The 17,449-nt window shown below is 37.2% G+C and overlaps 1 protein-coding gene across 1 annotated transcript in view; it reads left to right on the forward strand.

The window, feature by feature from the left end:
• LOC135752240 (uncharacterized) overlaps positions 1-17,449 on the forward strand; it is a 40,904-nt gene that overhangs the window by 17,243 nt on the left and 6,212 nt on the right. The window contains exons 40-69 of the mRNA XM_073814584.1: positions 25-160; positions 240-376; positions 2,196-2,265; positions 2,652-2,847; positions 2,929-3,091; positions 3,448-3,521; positions 3,662-3,750; positions 5,384-5,466; positions 5,551-5,638; positions 5,754-5,859; positions 6,169-6,289; positions 6,810-6,925; positions 7,169-7,315; positions 8,608-8,808; positions 9,484-9,675; positions 9,754-9,909; positions 9,988-10,117; positions 10,200-10,271; positions 10,646-10,840; positions 11,088-11,202; positions 11,286-11,377; positions 11,708-11,847; positions 13,197-13,406; positions 13,595-13,649; positions 14,157-14,243; positions 14,324-14,527; positions 14,785-14,860; positions 14,951-15,110; positions 16,940-17,032; positions 17,139-17,289. Of these exons, the coding sequence (XP_073670685.1) occupies positions 25-160; positions 240-376; positions 2,196-2,265; positions 2,652-2,847; positions 2,929-3,091; positions 3,448-3,521; positions 3,662-3,750; positions 5,384-5,466; positions 5,551-5,638; positions 5,754-5,859; positions 6,169-6,289; positions 6,810-6,925; positions 7,169-7,315; positions 8,608-8,808; positions 9,484-9,675; positions 9,754-9,909; positions 9,988-10,117; positions 10,200-10,271; positions 10,646-10,840; positions 11,088-11,202; positions 11,286-11,377; positions 11,708-11,847; positions 13,197-13,406; positions 13,595-13,649; positions 14,157-14,243; positions 14,324-14,527; positions 14,785-14,860; positions 14,951-15,110; positions 16,940-17,032; positions 17,139-17,289 (3,855 nt within the window). The remainder of the gene's footprint in view (positions 1-24; positions 161-239; positions 377-2,195; positions 2,266-2,651; positions 2,848-2,928; positions 3,092-3,447; positions 3,522-3,661; positions 3,751-5,383; positions 5,467-5,550; positions 5,639-5,753; positions 5,860-6,168; positions 6,290-6,809; positions 6,926-7,168; positions 7,316-8,607; positions 8,809-9,483; positions 9,676-9,753; positions 9,910-9,987; positions 10,118-10,199; positions 10,272-10,645; positions 10,841-11,087; positions 11,203-11,285; positions 11,378-11,707; positions 11,848-13,196; positions 13,407-13,594; positions 13,650-14,156; positions 14,244-14,323; positions 14,528-14,784; positions 14,861-14,950; positions 15,111-16,939; positions 17,033-17,138; positions 17,290-17,449) is intronic.

Raw genomic sequence — 17,449 nt, forward strand, 5'->3', positions numbered from 1 at the left:
AAAATGTGTTTTTGTGTTTTCTAGGCACTGATCCAGCTGTTGAAGGCACCATGAAATCTTTTCTGGCTCACCCTCACTGTAGAGAGTTTTTAAAGCTTGAAGAAGGCAAGACCTACCTGATCATGGGCCAAACCAAAAGCCTTCCCAGGATTGGTGCAAGGTAAGATCTCTATACTTAGGTTCATTGGGGGGTTGTTGTGTGGCATGTGTCGTCAACCATGTCTATGTTGGTTTTTCAGCCTGAGGTACAGCTTGGGTGAACGGACTTGGATTGAATACTGGCCAACACTACAAGAGTCCCAGACTGCAGAACACAGGGATCGGTACAATAGCATCACTGCGTTAGCTGACCAGCTCTTCAACTTTGGATGCACAACATGAAAATTCTCATGAGCTGTGTACATGATTCTGTAAATTTTCTTTTTTGTCATCTTACACATTTATAATATGATATTATCCATAATATTATCCATATTTTATCTTCTGGCACTGGCTGGCACACTGGGGTTAGCAACCTCACACTTTTTTAGATCAGATAATTTGACTACAAAAAACCTGGTGGACATTTCCATTGCCTTTAAAAGTGCAATTTGTAACTTTGTATAAAGACCTTACATAATGAGTTCTATTGTTTTTATTACCTTAGAATGAGGAATTTAGAATATATAGACATAAAATGCACGTCTCTGTCATGTTTCTGCAGTAGCCCTTTAGAAGCAAAATTAGAAATGACCTTAATATATTACTTTGTAACATCACACTTCTGTATTTGTATGAAACTACAGACAGATTTTTATTTTTATGAAAGATATGTTACCAGATGAGATCAAATGATGTAGAGCTCTCTGTTGTTCAATGTAAATTATTATAAATGAATTATTAAATTAAATAGATAATCACAATCATGATGTGTTGTCAATTGTCAAAATAATTTACAGCTGCAAACACAGATAGAGTAAATAGAAAAACAGTTAGTGTAACAGAAACTCCAGTGATTATGCAATTGTGGTTGTTGATTTCTAGTTGATTGTGAGTTTGCAGTTTTGTGTAGATAAAACATTTCCTAAACCTTCTCCACCCAAACGGTGTTTGACCCAAGTCAGTGGCCGCTAACCTGCGTATAAATGCAATGCACACTATAGACTAAACAATTGATAAAACTGTACCGTGAGGTTACGTAGCATTCCCCTGTCAGAGAACACACTGATGTATCATTTAATAATCTTAATATTCATGTGATATTTTCACAGTATTTTTTAAGATTTATTTTTTAAAGATTTATATATATTAGCAATTCCATGCAAATGTCAACCTTACCATAAAACATAATACTGATACCCATTATATTCACTCATTTTATTTCATATTATTATTATCATCACCTCCTTGGTGTTGTTTTGACTCAATTTGTGTACACACAAAAATAAAATTAAATATTTTTTTATGTTCTTTGAAGAGCTGTCCTCTTTCTATTTGAGTAGTATTATTTCTGGTTATCTGGTTTGTGCATTTTTTTTTCTTTCACAGAATTCATAAAAAGTATGTTGTAAAAAAATTTTGTCCTTCTTTGTCACATGTATAACAAATGCATCCAATGAAGTCCTTGGCAACACATATTAATTATGATAAATCTTTGTTTTATGTATTTGAGGTAAATTTACCAAATATAATTATGGAAATGGTCTTTACTTAATATCCTAATGAGTTTTGGTGTAAAGATGTATTATTTTGACCCATATAATGAACTGTTGGCTATTTCTAGCAATATACCTGTGTGACTTAAAAAATGTTAATGGATAAAGAAGTGTATTGTTACCTCATGAGCTGGCCAAAATGATCAATGTCAAACAGTGTTGTTTTATTCATCTGAAAAAAAATTAAGACCTAAATATTCAAGAACTTCTTGACAGATTTTGAGAATTGCACTTAGGAACATTTTTACTTTATATGAACATTCTAATTCTCAAATTATAAAGCTATTGTTATGATGGGTGAGAAAACTGTAATGCGAAATGGAAGCGTAACTGCGTAACGTTGATTTCACAACTGTCCCTTCATGGAGGAGATCAGTGCTGAATCATAGGTCAGATCCCCGCCCGTGTTGCCTAATAACGACAATCACTGTGATGGGAGGGAGACCAAGGATAAATTGAAAATGAGCATGTGATGGTTCACTTTCGGTGCGGGACAAACAGGCATGATGTATGTGTGGCTACTGACTGCTGTGGTGGTCTTCTCACCCCTCCAAACACACGGTCTGCCCCTGTGAGTATAAAACGCATGCTGTATTGCAATCACAATGTACAAGTTTACAATTCCTATATACAGCCTGTCTTTCTCCATCATTACTGTCAATAGAATATTGTATGTGTAAAGTGTGTACAGCATTTGTTTCGCTACCACTTAGTCAAATGCATTAACTGCTTTATATGTTACAGTAAACCCTGTTTAAATAAATCACAAATAAATGTAACATCATAATGTAGCATTTCAGGAATTCCTGTTACTTTTGCCAGCCTTAGTTTCACATGATATAAATTAATTGTGGGTTTGAGCACTATATACATTCTTGTGTTGAAATGTGTTGAAATGTGTTGCAAGTAGTAAAACGGATTTCTCTTGATGTATTCACCATTGTTTGTCTGTTAAAGTTACATTCTCTCATCTCCGAACCTGTTACGAGTGGGGTCCCCAGAGAAAATATTTGTGGAGGCGCAGGACTATACTGGAGCGAGTCTGAATGTTAAGATATCATTGATTAGTTCTCAAAGCGACAGACGTGAACTAACCAGCACAACAATTTTCCTGACAGCTGCCAGAAACTACCAGGAGCTTGTGGGAATAACGGTAAGAGATCTGCTCACCCGTGCTCATTTTCATCTCACGTTCTGTGTTTTTACTTTCTATTTACTCTGTCTCTACCTGCAGGTGCCTAGTAACGCGTACACCTTTCAGAAGGGACTTGAGCAGTATGTTGTCCTTCAAGCTCAGTTTCCACAGAAGCTGCTGGAGAAGAAGGTCCTGTTGACCTTCCAGTCAGGACACATATTTTTACAGACTGATAAAACCATCTACACCCCAAACAGCATGGGTACGTCCTTAAAATTCACTATAAGATTGATTATGATAGTGGTGCAATGTTCTTCATATTTATATGAAATATTTGGAAATTTTTGTCTATTTATTGTTCTCCCAGCATTGGGTCTAAAAGGGACAAACCCAACCCACTGGGTTGTAATTTAGCCTGTGCTGGTTTGTTTTTTTACTCATTGTTGGGTCTAATTTAACCTTTTCTCTGTCAATTTGGCCTAACAGCTGGGTTTGTCCCTTTCTTATCCAAGGCTAGGTTGAAAATAACCCTTTTTTTTTAGAGTAGTTTTTTTAACATTGTTCAAAATTTCAGCAGGATTTTTGTTTATTGAATAATGAATTTTTATATTTCTCTAGTGTATTACAGGGTTTTCTCACTCAGACCAGGAATGGCGCAGGTTTTTGAAAGCGGAGTTCGCGTGGAGATCTTGGTAAATGTACATTATATCTGTGTATTTGTGTGCACAGATACGTATAACTGTGCATGTATGTCGGGAAATATGGTTTGATGTTGATGTTAAATGTCACATTTGTAATGTTGTATTGGAATATGTCTGTGTTATACTGACAGACACCTGACGGCATCAGTCTTGAGAGAAAATCTGTCAATTCTAATGGTGGGATGACTTCAGGAACCTTCAGCCTCACTGATCCAGCAAGGTGAGCACACGTGAGATGCATGATTTCATGCATTTTAGGATTTTGAAGTTTAAACCTAATGCACATATTGTTTGTTCTTTAGTCTGAGAACTATTCTTAGTATGTTAGACAACATGAAATTAATGTCAACAGTAAATAGTTTTAAAAACAATATCTGTGGCTAAAGATCTCAATGGTCTTGAACTCTCTATTCTCATCTAAGTTTGTACTCGTTCTGTGAAAACCTGTTTTGTGATTTACTGTTTTGTTCATAAAATCATCCTACATCAGGTAAAGAACATTCTGTGAAAATATAACCTTGTTGAAATCAATGAAGTTAAGATTGAATTCAATTTGAAATCAAACTTTGATGCTCCTGATTTCATTATTAGATTATGAGACTTGGATTCCACAGACAGTGTTACAACTAATTATATGATCATTGAATTATCATAAAGATGATTATTTATTTAATTTATAGTTAATAAAAATATTATTTACTTCAGATGTGTCCCAAATTCTGACCTAAAGGTGCATTGTGTAACTTCAGAAATGCAATATAATAGTTATACCTATATTATTAGTGGTTTATAAAGACCTTACATAATGAAATGTTTTGTTTTTATTACCTTAAAATGAGCTGTTTTCATTTACATAAACTGTGGGTCCCCATACATGGAAGTGGCCATTTTGCACCACCATGTTTCTACAGTTGCCCTAAATGGACAAACTGCTCTATATAGCGAGTTGTCTCAGATGACAACATGTTTGTCCTGTGATGGCTACCATAGCTTCTCTATGCGTTTTGAATAGAAGGGGTGAGCTGTCTGGATCTGATTTCTTACAAAAATCCTTCACAAAAAAGCAATTATTCAGCTTTTTGCTAAACAAGTTTGTGTTTTTAAAGAAACATACCCATATTTAACAGAAGAAAAAATATAGATAGGATAAAACGTATTTTTTTCCCCGTTTTGTTTGTTTATTGTTTGTTTGAAAGCAGATGGTCTGTTCTTTGATTTGATTTGATATATATATATATATATATATATATATATATATATATATATAGTATGTTTATATATTTTTAAAAGAACATTTTCCTGAAAACTTTTGTGGAAAATCACAAAAATATACTGGCAGGCAACTTTTCAAAAAATGGCTGAAGGGAAATCAGTTAAAGGTCCTTTTTATTTTGTCATTAATTACTCATACTCGTGTTGATATTTTTGATAAAATCCAATAACCTTTTGAGTCCTCATAGCCAGTAACGTAACTCACAACTTTCAAGGTCCAGAAAGGCAGTAAATACATGTTAAAATAGTCTGTGTGTCTGCAGTAGTTCAATCTTTATTTCATGAAGTAATGACAATACATTTTGTGTTAATAAAGTCAGTCGGCATCATGCATCAGCCATAGACATAGATATATACATGCCTCATCCGACGGCTCCATAGATTAATGGGACATTGATGTATATATTTCATCTTTTTTATTTGTGTTAAACAAATGTCTTATGGGTGTGGAACATGAGCGTAATTAATGACAAAACTTTCATTTCTTGGGTGAACTTGCGCACACTTTTCAAGAAAAAGTCATTTTTTGGTAAGCTAATAAAATAATGAATAATGATTCTTTCACCCTGGTGGTTTATTAGTCAGGGGATGTGGAGCCTTGTGGCCTGGCACCAGAACAACCCGCAGCTAAACTTCACCACCAAGTTTGAGGTCAAAGAGTATGGTAGGTGTGTCATAGAGGTCTAGATATCTGATATATCTAGAGATCTGGTTACATAATCTCAGTTTCCTTCTGTTGCTCCTGCAGTCCTTCCCAGCTTTGAGGTTTCCCTGAAACCAAAGAAGGCCTACTTCTATGTGAAAGATGAAAGTTTGACAGTCGATATCGAAGCCAAGTATGGAACCTCTACTCCATGTTTTTTATATACTTGCTCATGTTACATTTCTTCGTAATGTTTTCAGAGAGCTGTCACTGCATGTTTGTTACATCAATTTGTGTGTCTCCCTAAGGTATTTGTTTGGGGAGAAAGTCAATGGTTATGGGTTTGTTGTGTTTGGCTTGATAACCAACGATAAAGGAAAGATCAGTATTCCAGGATCCTTACAGAGAGTGACGGTAGTACACACGCACACATTCAGAAATAATATTTTCTAACATTTCTAAAATAATATAATTTAATGTTTCTCTATCATTTACAATAACAAAAAGTTCTTAAACTATACAAAACATATGTTTTAAACATTGTAAGAACATTAAAACATAACACTGCATAATTATTTTCATATAACACAACCAAAAAACGTTCTTAAAACATTTAAAAAACTGGACGCTTTATATGTTGGCATAACGTTATTTGGTACTAAATTTAAATAGTGAACTGTATACACACTGTATACACACTCTCGCTTCTGTGTGTGATTTCAGATTTGGGATGGAAGTGGAAAAGCGGAGCTGAAGAGGAAACACATCTTGGGGACCTTCCCAAATATAAATCAGGTTGTCGGCCAGTCACTGTATATCGCCGTCAGTGTTTTAACCGAGACTGGTAAGAGACAATCACACCTGCTCAGTGTTTTGTAATGAAATGACTAATAAAATAACTTGAAATTTATTTTTAGATACACTTTATATTGGAAGCATTAACAAAAAATAAAACGTATATATCCATTATTTACATTAGAGGCGAGACAAAGAGCACAAGTACAAAACTATTGTGACATGCAGTTTGAAAGGTCAGAAACATGTGCGCTCCTTCTTTCGACTGAATGTAATTAAATTTACTAGGGGCTGATACAGTTACCTTCACCTGTCTGTCAGTCGAATGGTATTTTTCAAGTTAGACATTTTAAATGACTTGCTCAGCGCAAAATTTTGTCCAGTATGGCACCCCTTGTGGTGATGCTGAGAATGCAGCACATACTTTCAGAAATATCTAAAATTTTAAGCTTGTGTGGCTGGAAGCATCTGGATTTATGTATGTTTACATATTGATCTGTGTATTATTAACGTATATAATAATAATTAATATTATTATTACTTTTATCACTAATGTATGTGTGTTTCAGGCAGTGAAATGGTAGAAGCGCAGAAAGGAGGCATTCAGATTGTGACATCACCATACACCATCCACTTCAAGAGGACACCTCAGTTCTTCAAACCTGGGATGCCTTTTGATGTCTCGGTAGGAAAAAATGCTTTAATACTTAAGAAAATCTAATAATCTAAAAGGGGGAATATTGGATGCTAAAGTGAATTAAAACTAGTTAAGATATCTGTAAAACATAATGTTGAATTTTTTTACTACATAAATAGTTCTTGGTATTGCTTCATGAGATCCGCAACAGCAAGGTTGTGGGTTTGATTCACATATTCTGATATAAAAAGTATACCTTTAGTCATTTAGCATATTTTTATTTGCTTAAAGGTTTATGTTACAAATCCTGATGAGACGCCTGCTGTGAATGTGGATATAGAGGTTAACCCTGGAGGGGTCAGAAGTCAAACGAAATCCAATGGCATTGCAAAGGTCACCATCAATACTCCTGGAAGATCTTCCAGACTGGATATCACCGTAAGATCTGACTATCAAATGTTTCACTGATGATCGAGTACCGGAAACGGACAGTTCGATTAATTCTACACTTGAATGAAAAATGTGATAACAAACAAATGTTGTACTTCCATAAATATTAGAGATGCACAGATATAACATGCGGATACAGAAAGTTTGGTTGTTAGATTAACTTGCATTAACTACATTCTGACAGTTTCATTTTCTGAATTTTATTTATTCATATTTTGAATAAATAAAATTCATTGAACATTGTCAGAGAAAGATCCTTCTGATTAGTGTGCAAACAATAAATTAATACACACGTTTTTATATGATGATATTTAGACTTTATTTACTGAACTGACCACCACCAAAGTATCGCACTCTGCTATAACAAACATGTCTTAAACACACAAAGTTATAGCAATCAAACAACTGAACAATGTAAGAGTCACGAGTCAAGTTTAACTAAATCAAACACTGATCACAATAGTGGTGACTTTAAATGAAACAAAATCTCAACCTAAAGTAAGAAAATGACTCTACCAATAAGATGTAAAAATGCAATTTTAGGTTTCAGACAGAGATGGTGAGAGAGAGGATAACAGTGCTTTTAATTCTGCTTCATTGTTACTTTTTAAGATTCTGTAAGATTGGGACAATATATACATCCAGCAGTGTTCATTAAACTCTGGATTTCTCTATTTGAGGGCTTCCTGGGGGCTAAGTGAGGGCTGCCCATGCAGGGCCAGCGCTAAGGGGCCAACGTTTCGCCAGTGAGCAAACCTGTGCGGGGCCCTTAGGCTATGCCCATACAGGCCCATTGTAAGCTTACTTGCATCAACCAACTTCTACCGAGCTTTTGGTCTAACTTCAGGCTCACAGCGATGTTTTTCGGGAGAGCAGGGGCTTCATCCATAGTGTTCTGCCATGGACACTGTGTCTGTTCAAAGACTTACGTATGGTAGACTCATGGACAGAGATGTGTGCCAGTTCCAATTATGCATTCAAGTCTTAAGCTTTTACTTGGGGGTTCTTCATTGAGTTTTTGGTTGTGCCTTAGGGGTCATCTTGGTTGGGCACCCATTCCTATGAAAGGTCCACTTATATACAATTTGTCAAACTGTCAACTGATGGATGTCTTAAAATTTTGAGATTGTTTTGTATCCCTTTTCAGTCTTGCAACAACTCTTGATCAGATATCTTTAGAGAGCTCCTTCTTGCAAGGGATGATTCATAAGAGCTGATGCTTCTTAAGGACAGCAATCTTAAAATCTTTTTACAGACTTTTTTGCCACTGTACTTTACAGATAAAGACCAGAGATCCACAGTTGCAAAGTGATCAACAGGCAGTGAAGACGATGACAGCTCAGGCTTACGTGTCAGGCACCTCCAAAAACTATCTGCACATCGGTATTGATGGCGCAGAGTTTCAGATTGGTGACCAGATGAAGGTCAATCTGAACACGTTAAAAAGTTCTGGAGTTGGGGATCAAGATTACACATACATGGTGAGTGACATTCACTTCATGTTTTATGATAAGATCTTATAAAGAAAAAATACTATCTAAAAGTTTTGTTTGTATGATGTACATCGGTGATTGACTTCAAGACCACAAAACTTGAAGTCCACATAGTTTCTACGTAATTTATTGTTGTTTTATCTTATTTAAATGCTTGTTAGGTCATATTGGTTATAATTTTAAGTTATATTGAGGACTCCTCGGAAGTTTGTTAAAGCCCTTTGATCGTATGAATCTTATAAACCAGTGTTTCTCAATCCTGGCCCTCAAGTACCCCCTCCCAGAAAGTCTAAAATGTACCAAAGTAATCAAGTTTTTTTTTAACTGTAGTAATACCATGGTTAATTTTCGTAAGGGAGCTGCTTTCTTGGCCGCCATATATTTTTTTTAACTCGACCAGGCTTGACCTATCAAATTCTCTGTCCATGCCCACATATGGAATTGTGAGACAGGAAATAAACCTAACATTGGATTTGGACGTCCCTTGATGCCTTCTTTCTTTGGAATGCTGCTTCCAAAGGCACTGATTGGGAAGCACTGTTTTAAATAATAACTCGTATAAACCATAAAAGGTTTGCCAGTGTTGTAAATCCTTACGCTTGTCTCTTTTAATCCCAGATTACTTTCTTTCTTTTACTCACATTTACTAATGTATATTTTCAGATCCTAAGTAAAGGGCAGATTGTGACGTCGGGCAGGTTTAAGAGAAGAAGACAATCTCTGGTGACTCTGTCTCTACCTGTAACCAAAGACATGGTGCCATCTTTTCGCTTTGTGGCTTATTATCATGTGGGTTCAAATGAGGTGGTGTCTGATTCAGTCTGGGTTGATGTGAAAGACACTTGCATGGGATCGGTGAGTTAGCCCTGTTTATGTGATACCATGCACCAATCGCCATGCGTTCAATCTGTCATCTTCTATATGCTTTTCCAGCTTAAAGTGGAAGTTCGTGATGCTGTGAATGTCTATGCACCCGGTGAAAGGTTCAGCCTGGTGTTAAAAGGGGACCCTGGAGCCAAGGTTGGGCTGGTGGCCGTGGATAAAGGCGTCTATGTCCTCAACAACAAGAATAGACTCACTCAGTCAAAGGTATGAAGAATAAAACACTTCTTTGGTAACAGAAAAGAGGAGAGATTTTCTCACCTAAACTCGTTCTTCCTCTAAAAGATCTGGGATGTCGTCGAGAAACATGACACCGGTTGCACGGCAGGAAGTGGAAAAGGGAGCATGCAGGTTTTCAGTGACGCCGGCCTGCTGTTCGAGTCCAGCACCGCTGGAGGAACCAGCATCCGAAATTGTACTTCATTATGAATGATCCATATGATGCCTAAACATCTAATGGATGAATCTTAATAATTTACCGTTATTTTCTGTTCCAGATCCTGAATGTCCTTCTCCATCACTGAGAAAAAAACGAGAAGTAACAGTCGTGCAGCACTCCAATTCTTTACGTAAGATTTAAATAATGTATAAAATAAATGTGTGACTGCTGGCTTAACACAGCAAGATTTTTATAATACAAACCATAATCAGAATATAATCAGATTATCTGTTCGAAGCGTAAAAAATTTTTTACAACCTTTGACCAGCACGGGGCAACGTGGACTTGAAGTGGATTTTTTTAGAAGGGAAAATCCTAGCACTCCTAATATACTAAGTGTGCCAAATGTTACAGCTTTCTACCACATTGTTTTAAGATCTTCTTAAGACTTTGAGATCATATATATATATTGTTTTGGTAACTTTGTTTAACATTGTTTGATTTTAAATCTTGGGTTTCAGACACAATCATCATCTGTCTCTCTGTCCTTTTACCTCCCTCTAGTGAATAAGTACACTGGCCTTGAGAAGGATTGTTGTATTGATGGAATGAAGATCCTTCAGGGTTATACTTGCTCATATCGGTCGTCATTCATTGTGGATGGAGAAGAATGCCAACGCGCCTTCTTGCACTGCTGCGAGGAGATGACCCGTGTAATGACGGAGTCTGAACAGAATTCTGACCTGACTCTAGCTCGCAGTAAGATCTTCCTCAGCACTATCACACCACCTTCACTGCTGCACATGTGCTTTGAGTCTGATCTTCTGCTCAGTTTATACTTCTCTACACTTAGCTTTCTTAGTTACTGTTGCTTGGTCTGTTTTCATACAATTGGGAAAATAGCTTTTGTTATTTTTTTGGCTTGAAATGACATTTGACAGTTGTTACTTTTCTACAAGTGTCAAATGTTAGTTTTTTTATAAATGAAACATTCTTTGGCCCACAGGTGAAACAGAGAATTTCATGAATTCTGATAGCATCGTGAGTCGAACCCTCTTCCCTGAAAGCTGGCTTTGGGAGGAAGTGACACTGCCTAACTGTCCATCACTGAACCCTAACTGGTCAGCGTGGCTTTGATGCTCATATACAGTAGTTTCGAACAACCTATTATGATCCTGTTTCAATAAAGCTTCTTTCTTTTTAGTCAAACAACATCTGTTTCCAAAAATGATATCCAATTGAAAGACTCAATCACCACGTGGGAAATCACTGCTATCAGCCTGTCCAAGACTCAAGGTACAGACTGGGCTTTCTCGGTTCAGCGTTCGGTTACAGTAGGTCTCCCACCTGTTTGTGATTTCAGTATATATACACAAAACTCCTTCGATGTTTCTGTTTTTGTTACAGACTCAGTTCAAACACTGGGCTAGCATGTCTAGTTTTTTATTTAGCATCCAAAGCTTCTGTTACATACAAATATAATAACAGTACTGTCTATGAGTATTAACAGCAACACACACATGGACGGTACCCTGATATTAGGTTGAAAAACATTATTTTATACAAATTAATAAACTGATAATATAATTATAAAAAAAATAAAACACACTCTTTGTCTCTATGAAGGTATTTGTGTGGCAGATGTCCATGAGATGACAGTGAGAAAAGTATTTTTCATCGATCTAAAGATTCCTTACTCTGCTGTGCGCAATGAGCAGATTGAAATCAAGGCCGTTATTTACAACTTTTACAGTTCATCAGTAAAGGTAAGATTAGCTAAACTACAGTAACTATGCTAAAATGTAATAAAAATAAATGTGTAAGCGATTTATCTGCTGTCGGGGCTGAATGATGGCCATCGTAAAACAGAATTTGCGATGATTTTTATGATTTTAGTTCCTAAATGGCAGATTCAAAGATGGATGTTGTCACGGTCCTGCGATCCGAGATAACCTGCTATTATTTTTATGATCTTACTGAGTAACCAATGAAAATGCAATATAAAGTATTGATCAAGGCGACATGTCTGTAAAATTTAAATTCTGTGTAAAGACACTGCTGAGCTTAACATTGCAATAGTTATGATGAATATTCAGTATTACTGTAAATACAGGGAAATCTTACAGTGTGAAAAGTTAGAAAACGGCACTCCCATTTAGTGCAGAGATAGAGAGAGAGAGAAAAGATATTTGACAGCACAATTGAGTTGCAATTTAAACAAACCACCATCATTGTGATCAATGTGTTTGCATGTCAACCTCTCATTTGCATTTTTAAGGACACACCCAAAAACGGCACATTTTTGCTCAGGCCTCCAAAGTAGCAATTTTAACATGCTATAATAAGTTATCTGTGTAATATTTTGAGCTAAAACTTCACATACGCACTCTGGGGACACCAAATACTTCTTTTACATCTTGAAAAATTTCATAAAATGACCACTTTAAATTGCGTTGTGGCCTACCAACAGTAAGTGTCATTATTGTACAGTCTAGATACATATCCTACCCAAGTTTATTAGATCCATGTCACACATTATGATCTGTCATGACACACGCTTGTAGCAGGTTTAGATGTCTGATGTACAGTGTTGAGGAAAGTTACTTTTAAAAGTAATGCATTACGATATTAAGTTACTCCCCAAAAAAGTAACTAATTGCGTTACTTAGTTACTTTTCATGGAAAGTAATGCTTACGTTACTTTTGCTTTACTTTTGCGTTACTTTTTTGTACTTGGCTGAGGCTTGATGTCTTTCAGGCCTTGCAGGTTTTTTATGATTGCAAAAATGTCAAGCTCTGGCCTGCCATCTCTGTTTCTGACTCAAACTGTTCCCGCTCAGGCGCACAGAGTGCGTAATTCTACGTTAATATGTTCAATTTAATTAAGTACATTATTTTATTTTTTAATTGAATTAATTAAACTGGAAAGTAACTCGCATTACTTTTTTAAAAAGTAACTCAAATATTAATATGTACATTTATAAAGTAATGCGTTACTTTACTCATTACTTCTGAAAAGTAATATTATTACGTAATGCACGCTACTTGTAATGCGTAACCCCCAAAACTGCTGATGTATGTGTGTGTTAGATGTGATTTTCATGTCGTCTTATAGGTACGTGTGGAACTAAAGGAAACCAAGGATGTCTGCAGCATGGCCAGTAATAAACGCAAGTACTACACCACAGTGACAGTGAAAGCCAAATCGTCTTATTCGGTACCTTTTGTCATTGTGCCGCTCGCTTTGGGACGTCACAGCATCGAGGTGAAGGCCGCCGCGTCAGGACGTGGGGGCGACGGCGTGAAAAAAGATCTCCTGGTTGTGGTGAGGCCAAGAAACCTTTCTAAACAAACCTAAAAGGATCTGGTCTCCACTGTGGTTTACCAGCTCAACCAAAAATACACGGCTGGTTCTTTAGTACTTTTGGAATATAAAGAAATCAGTTTTTATTGTATGTATTTGTTCTGGTTTTATACAAAACACCTGCTGATGACTTCTTGTCTGTCTGACAGCCTGAAGGTGTTTCGACCAAACTAGGGGAAAATCTACAAATAAGCTCCAAGAGCGGTAAGAAGCATTTGGAGATACACACCACAAAACCACTATGTGTTTCGTTTTGGCCACAGTCGTAGCATTTTATAATATAGGTTCATAAATAATTTATATAGCTGCTTGGTTAAATGTAACATACGGGCTAATGATAAATGAAGCCAAATTGATAATTTCTTCTTTCGCTATTACTTTAGCTAAATTGGTTATGGTTTACGTTTTCACATTAAAATATCTATAAAATACTAACACGGTGTAAGTCACTTTGTAGGCTTTCGTTATAAAAAATGATTTATTACGTCATGATTTGTGGCTCCAGTCTGAGTGATTATAATTGGCAGTGGAGGTGAAGACTACTGTACAGGTCCCATGATAACACATTCCTTCACAGCGTCATCAAGCAGCCCCATTGTGTGGTGAAAATTACATATTGTGCCTTTATGCCACACTGATTCAAATTCCCATCCTGCTTTAAAAATGTGTGTAAGTAAAGCACGATCACACAACTTCTGCCTCTCCAAACAGTTACCCCTAATGTACAGGTGGTCAAGAGCCTTATACTAAAGGACCAAGCACCAAACACTCCTGCCAACACGTATATCACTGCCACAGGTGAGTTTACTAACATCTGTCAGATGTTTTAAACATAACAGCACACCTGATTTACCAACGTATTATCACTCTGTGCGCAGGAGAGTCGATCAGTATCACCATTGAGAAAGCCATCAGTGGTCAATCCATGGGATCTCTGATTTACCAGCCTGGAGGTTGCGGAGAACAGAACATGATTGGACTGACCATGCCCGTCATTGCCACACATTACCTGGACCGAACCAGTCAGTGGCGCACAGTGGGCGTTGGACTCAGACAAAAAGCTGTTACATATATCACCAGAGGTAGTTCATCACAAGTTTGGAGTATTTTCACCAGTTCATTGCAAATGAAAAATGCTATAGTCTAAAAATTGAGTTTAGATTGCCAAATGTTATGGGGTCATATCTCAGCCTCATATATAAAACTCTTTCAAAAGTTGAATTTAAAATCCATTTGATAGAGGGGTCACATCTATTTTGCAAGCCTCTGGATACGATCAGCGTTGCAAACGCAGAGTAAATGGATAGAGTTTGTTTACTTTTATGTGTGTGATTGACAGGTTACAATCAACAGCTGGCGTACCGTAAAGGTGACGGATCGTTTGGAGCATGGATGCACCGTCCAAGCAGCACCTGGTAACGGTTGATGTTTACCTCTGCATTTTTATCATTCAGGGATCTCCGCTTAAGACTCTAATTTGTGCTTTCATCTTATGTTTCCTTGAGGCTGACGGCATATGTCGCGAAAGTGTTTGCAATGTCCAGTAACATTGTGAACATAGACCGAAATGTCATCTGCAGCGCCCTTGGGTGGCTGATTTTGAACAGGCAACGGCCTGACGGGTCTTACAGAGAAGACGCACCTGTAATTCATGGAGAAATGACTGTGAGTCATAATATAAAATGTGACCAGTCACGGAAAGTAGGGACACAAGTCGGATCTGGGCATTTTGAGTTATTCACAGATTCTAAAAGTGCAGTTTCTAAGCTTTCCAACGATGTGTAACACATGGAAATCTGATAAGATTTGGAGAAGTTGTGGCCATTTGAATATAGGAACTCAGAAATACTCAAACCGAGAAAATCGAGACGAAAGGGACTCTTCTTTTCAGCTGGGGGAGACAATAGGGCTCATTTACATCTCATTTAGCTAAGCCATGCCCCCTGTAAAACCCTTTTTGAGATGTTCTAGCATCATATGTAGTATTTTATGACCAAATGACAACCCGCAAAAATAAACATGACTCTTTTACCTTTGTGGGGATCACAAGTCGAATCCAGTCTGTTTCAGATTATCCAATGACCATATTTGTCCACAAATGCGTATAATCCGTGAAATATAGATTGTTTACATCAGATTTCGCATGAATGTCTGGTAATACAATATAATATATAATCTGAAGACTATTTAAATCGTAACATGTAAGGGTATATTAGCTTACACTCCGTTAAACACATGAACCCGCCTTCAAAGTTTGTATTTAAAATAGGGAAGTAGTATAATAGATCATCCAAACAGCGCCGTCGAAAACGTGACATCCTTTAGAGAGGTTACCAATGGCTCGCTCGTTTCTCCATCAGCCAATGACTTCATGGAAAATATTGATAGACAAAACATGTAGCCAATTATATGAAGAATACCACTATATCTGTGTAACTTCTATGTGTTTGGACTCATGCTGCGCTGCAAGAACTGACATACAGATGACGTCAAAGTACCGCGAGAGCGAGTCGAAATTAAACTACTCCGTAAGATTTCTTGAAGAGCTCTCGCGGTACTTTGACGTCATCCGACTGCGGCGCCGCATAAAGTCAGTGACGCGGCTGACGTACGATGCGGCTGACTGTTATTTGTTCCGCCCCAGCTTCTTTTATTTTTCTTTTGTTTTGTGCGCCCGAGCTTTACAGTCTGGGGAGACGCAGGCTATAAGTTTGAAAAAAAAAAAAAAACTTAGCAAACATGTCTGAGGAACAGGGCAGCGCGTCACTACAGTCACGTGACTTCACGCTCGAGCCGGAAGAGAAGACAATGCTGAATAAAGTCGTAATTCTGCTATTTTTGGACCAAACTGTATTTTCGATGCATCAACACAATCTTACTGACCCACTGATGTCACATGGACTACTTTGATGATGTTTTTATTAACTTTCTGGACATGGAAACCATACATAGATTTTCAATGAAGGGGAAAGCTCTCGGACTAAATCTAACGATAAAACATCTTAAACTGTGTTCCGAAGATGAACGGAGGTCTTCCGAGTTTAGAACGACATAAGGGTGAGTCATTAATTACATTATTTTCATTTTTGGGCGAACTATCCTTATTTAGTAGTCACGCTGTTCCCTTTGGGGGCGGAGGCGAAAACACAAGCTTATACAGTATGTAAATATACACACAGACAATGACGCCCCCGCTGCACGCTAGAATCTCCGGAAAAACAAGCCTATTTTAACCGCAAAATGTACGCTTTTAAATATACAAAAACTGCTATCTCAAACATGGAGAGGCTTCTTCGTGATCTCAACTAACAGATTCTGCAATAAAACGAAAATCACAAATTTCGAAAAAAAAACCTTTGTTTCTCATTTTCTCGAAACTTGTGCTGCCGACTTGAGTCCCTGGTTTCCGTGACGGGTCACAAATTTCCTAATCATATTTACTCAGTTTGATACTAAGTGGTCCATTTGTGTTTTTTTACTGCTGCTCTGAACAGGGAAACGTCAAGGGACAAAACTCTCTAGCATCCATGACGGCATTCGTGCTTATTGCTCTTCAGGAGGGGCGGGGAATGTGTGGCGGTATTCCTGTAAGTCTGCTAAAACTAAACATCATTGATGTTTATAAATATTATAAAAAATAAATTAATGTGTTTCATTAATCTTTTCTGCGTTTCATTCCTCTGTACTCCCCAGAGTTTCCACAACAGCATTACTCAAGCCACTGCCTACCTGAGAGCTCAATTACATGCTCTGTCAAATCCGTACGCTGTTGCCATGGTGTCCTACGCTCTGGCCAATGAAAATGCACTTAATAAACAAGTCCTGTTAAGCAAAGGCTCTGCAGGTAAAGAAAAAAGACTTCCCAGTATTTTCCATATGAACATTATTTTACACATTTGATCTAGGGGGTGTTCCCCAAAACCATTGTTATCTAACGTGATAGTTTCAGCCCCTAGTAAGTTGTTCACTGGCTGGCATATCTCAATATGAGATGACAGGAATTC

The sequence above is a fragment of the Paramisgurnus dabryanus genome, chromosome 4, assembly GCF_030506205.2.
Source record: "Paramisgurnus dabryanus chromosome 4, PD_genome_1.1, whole genome shotgun sequence".
NCBI lineage: Eukaryota > Metazoa > Chordata > Actinopteri > Cypriniformes > Cobitidae > Paramisgurnus > Paramisgurnus dabryanus.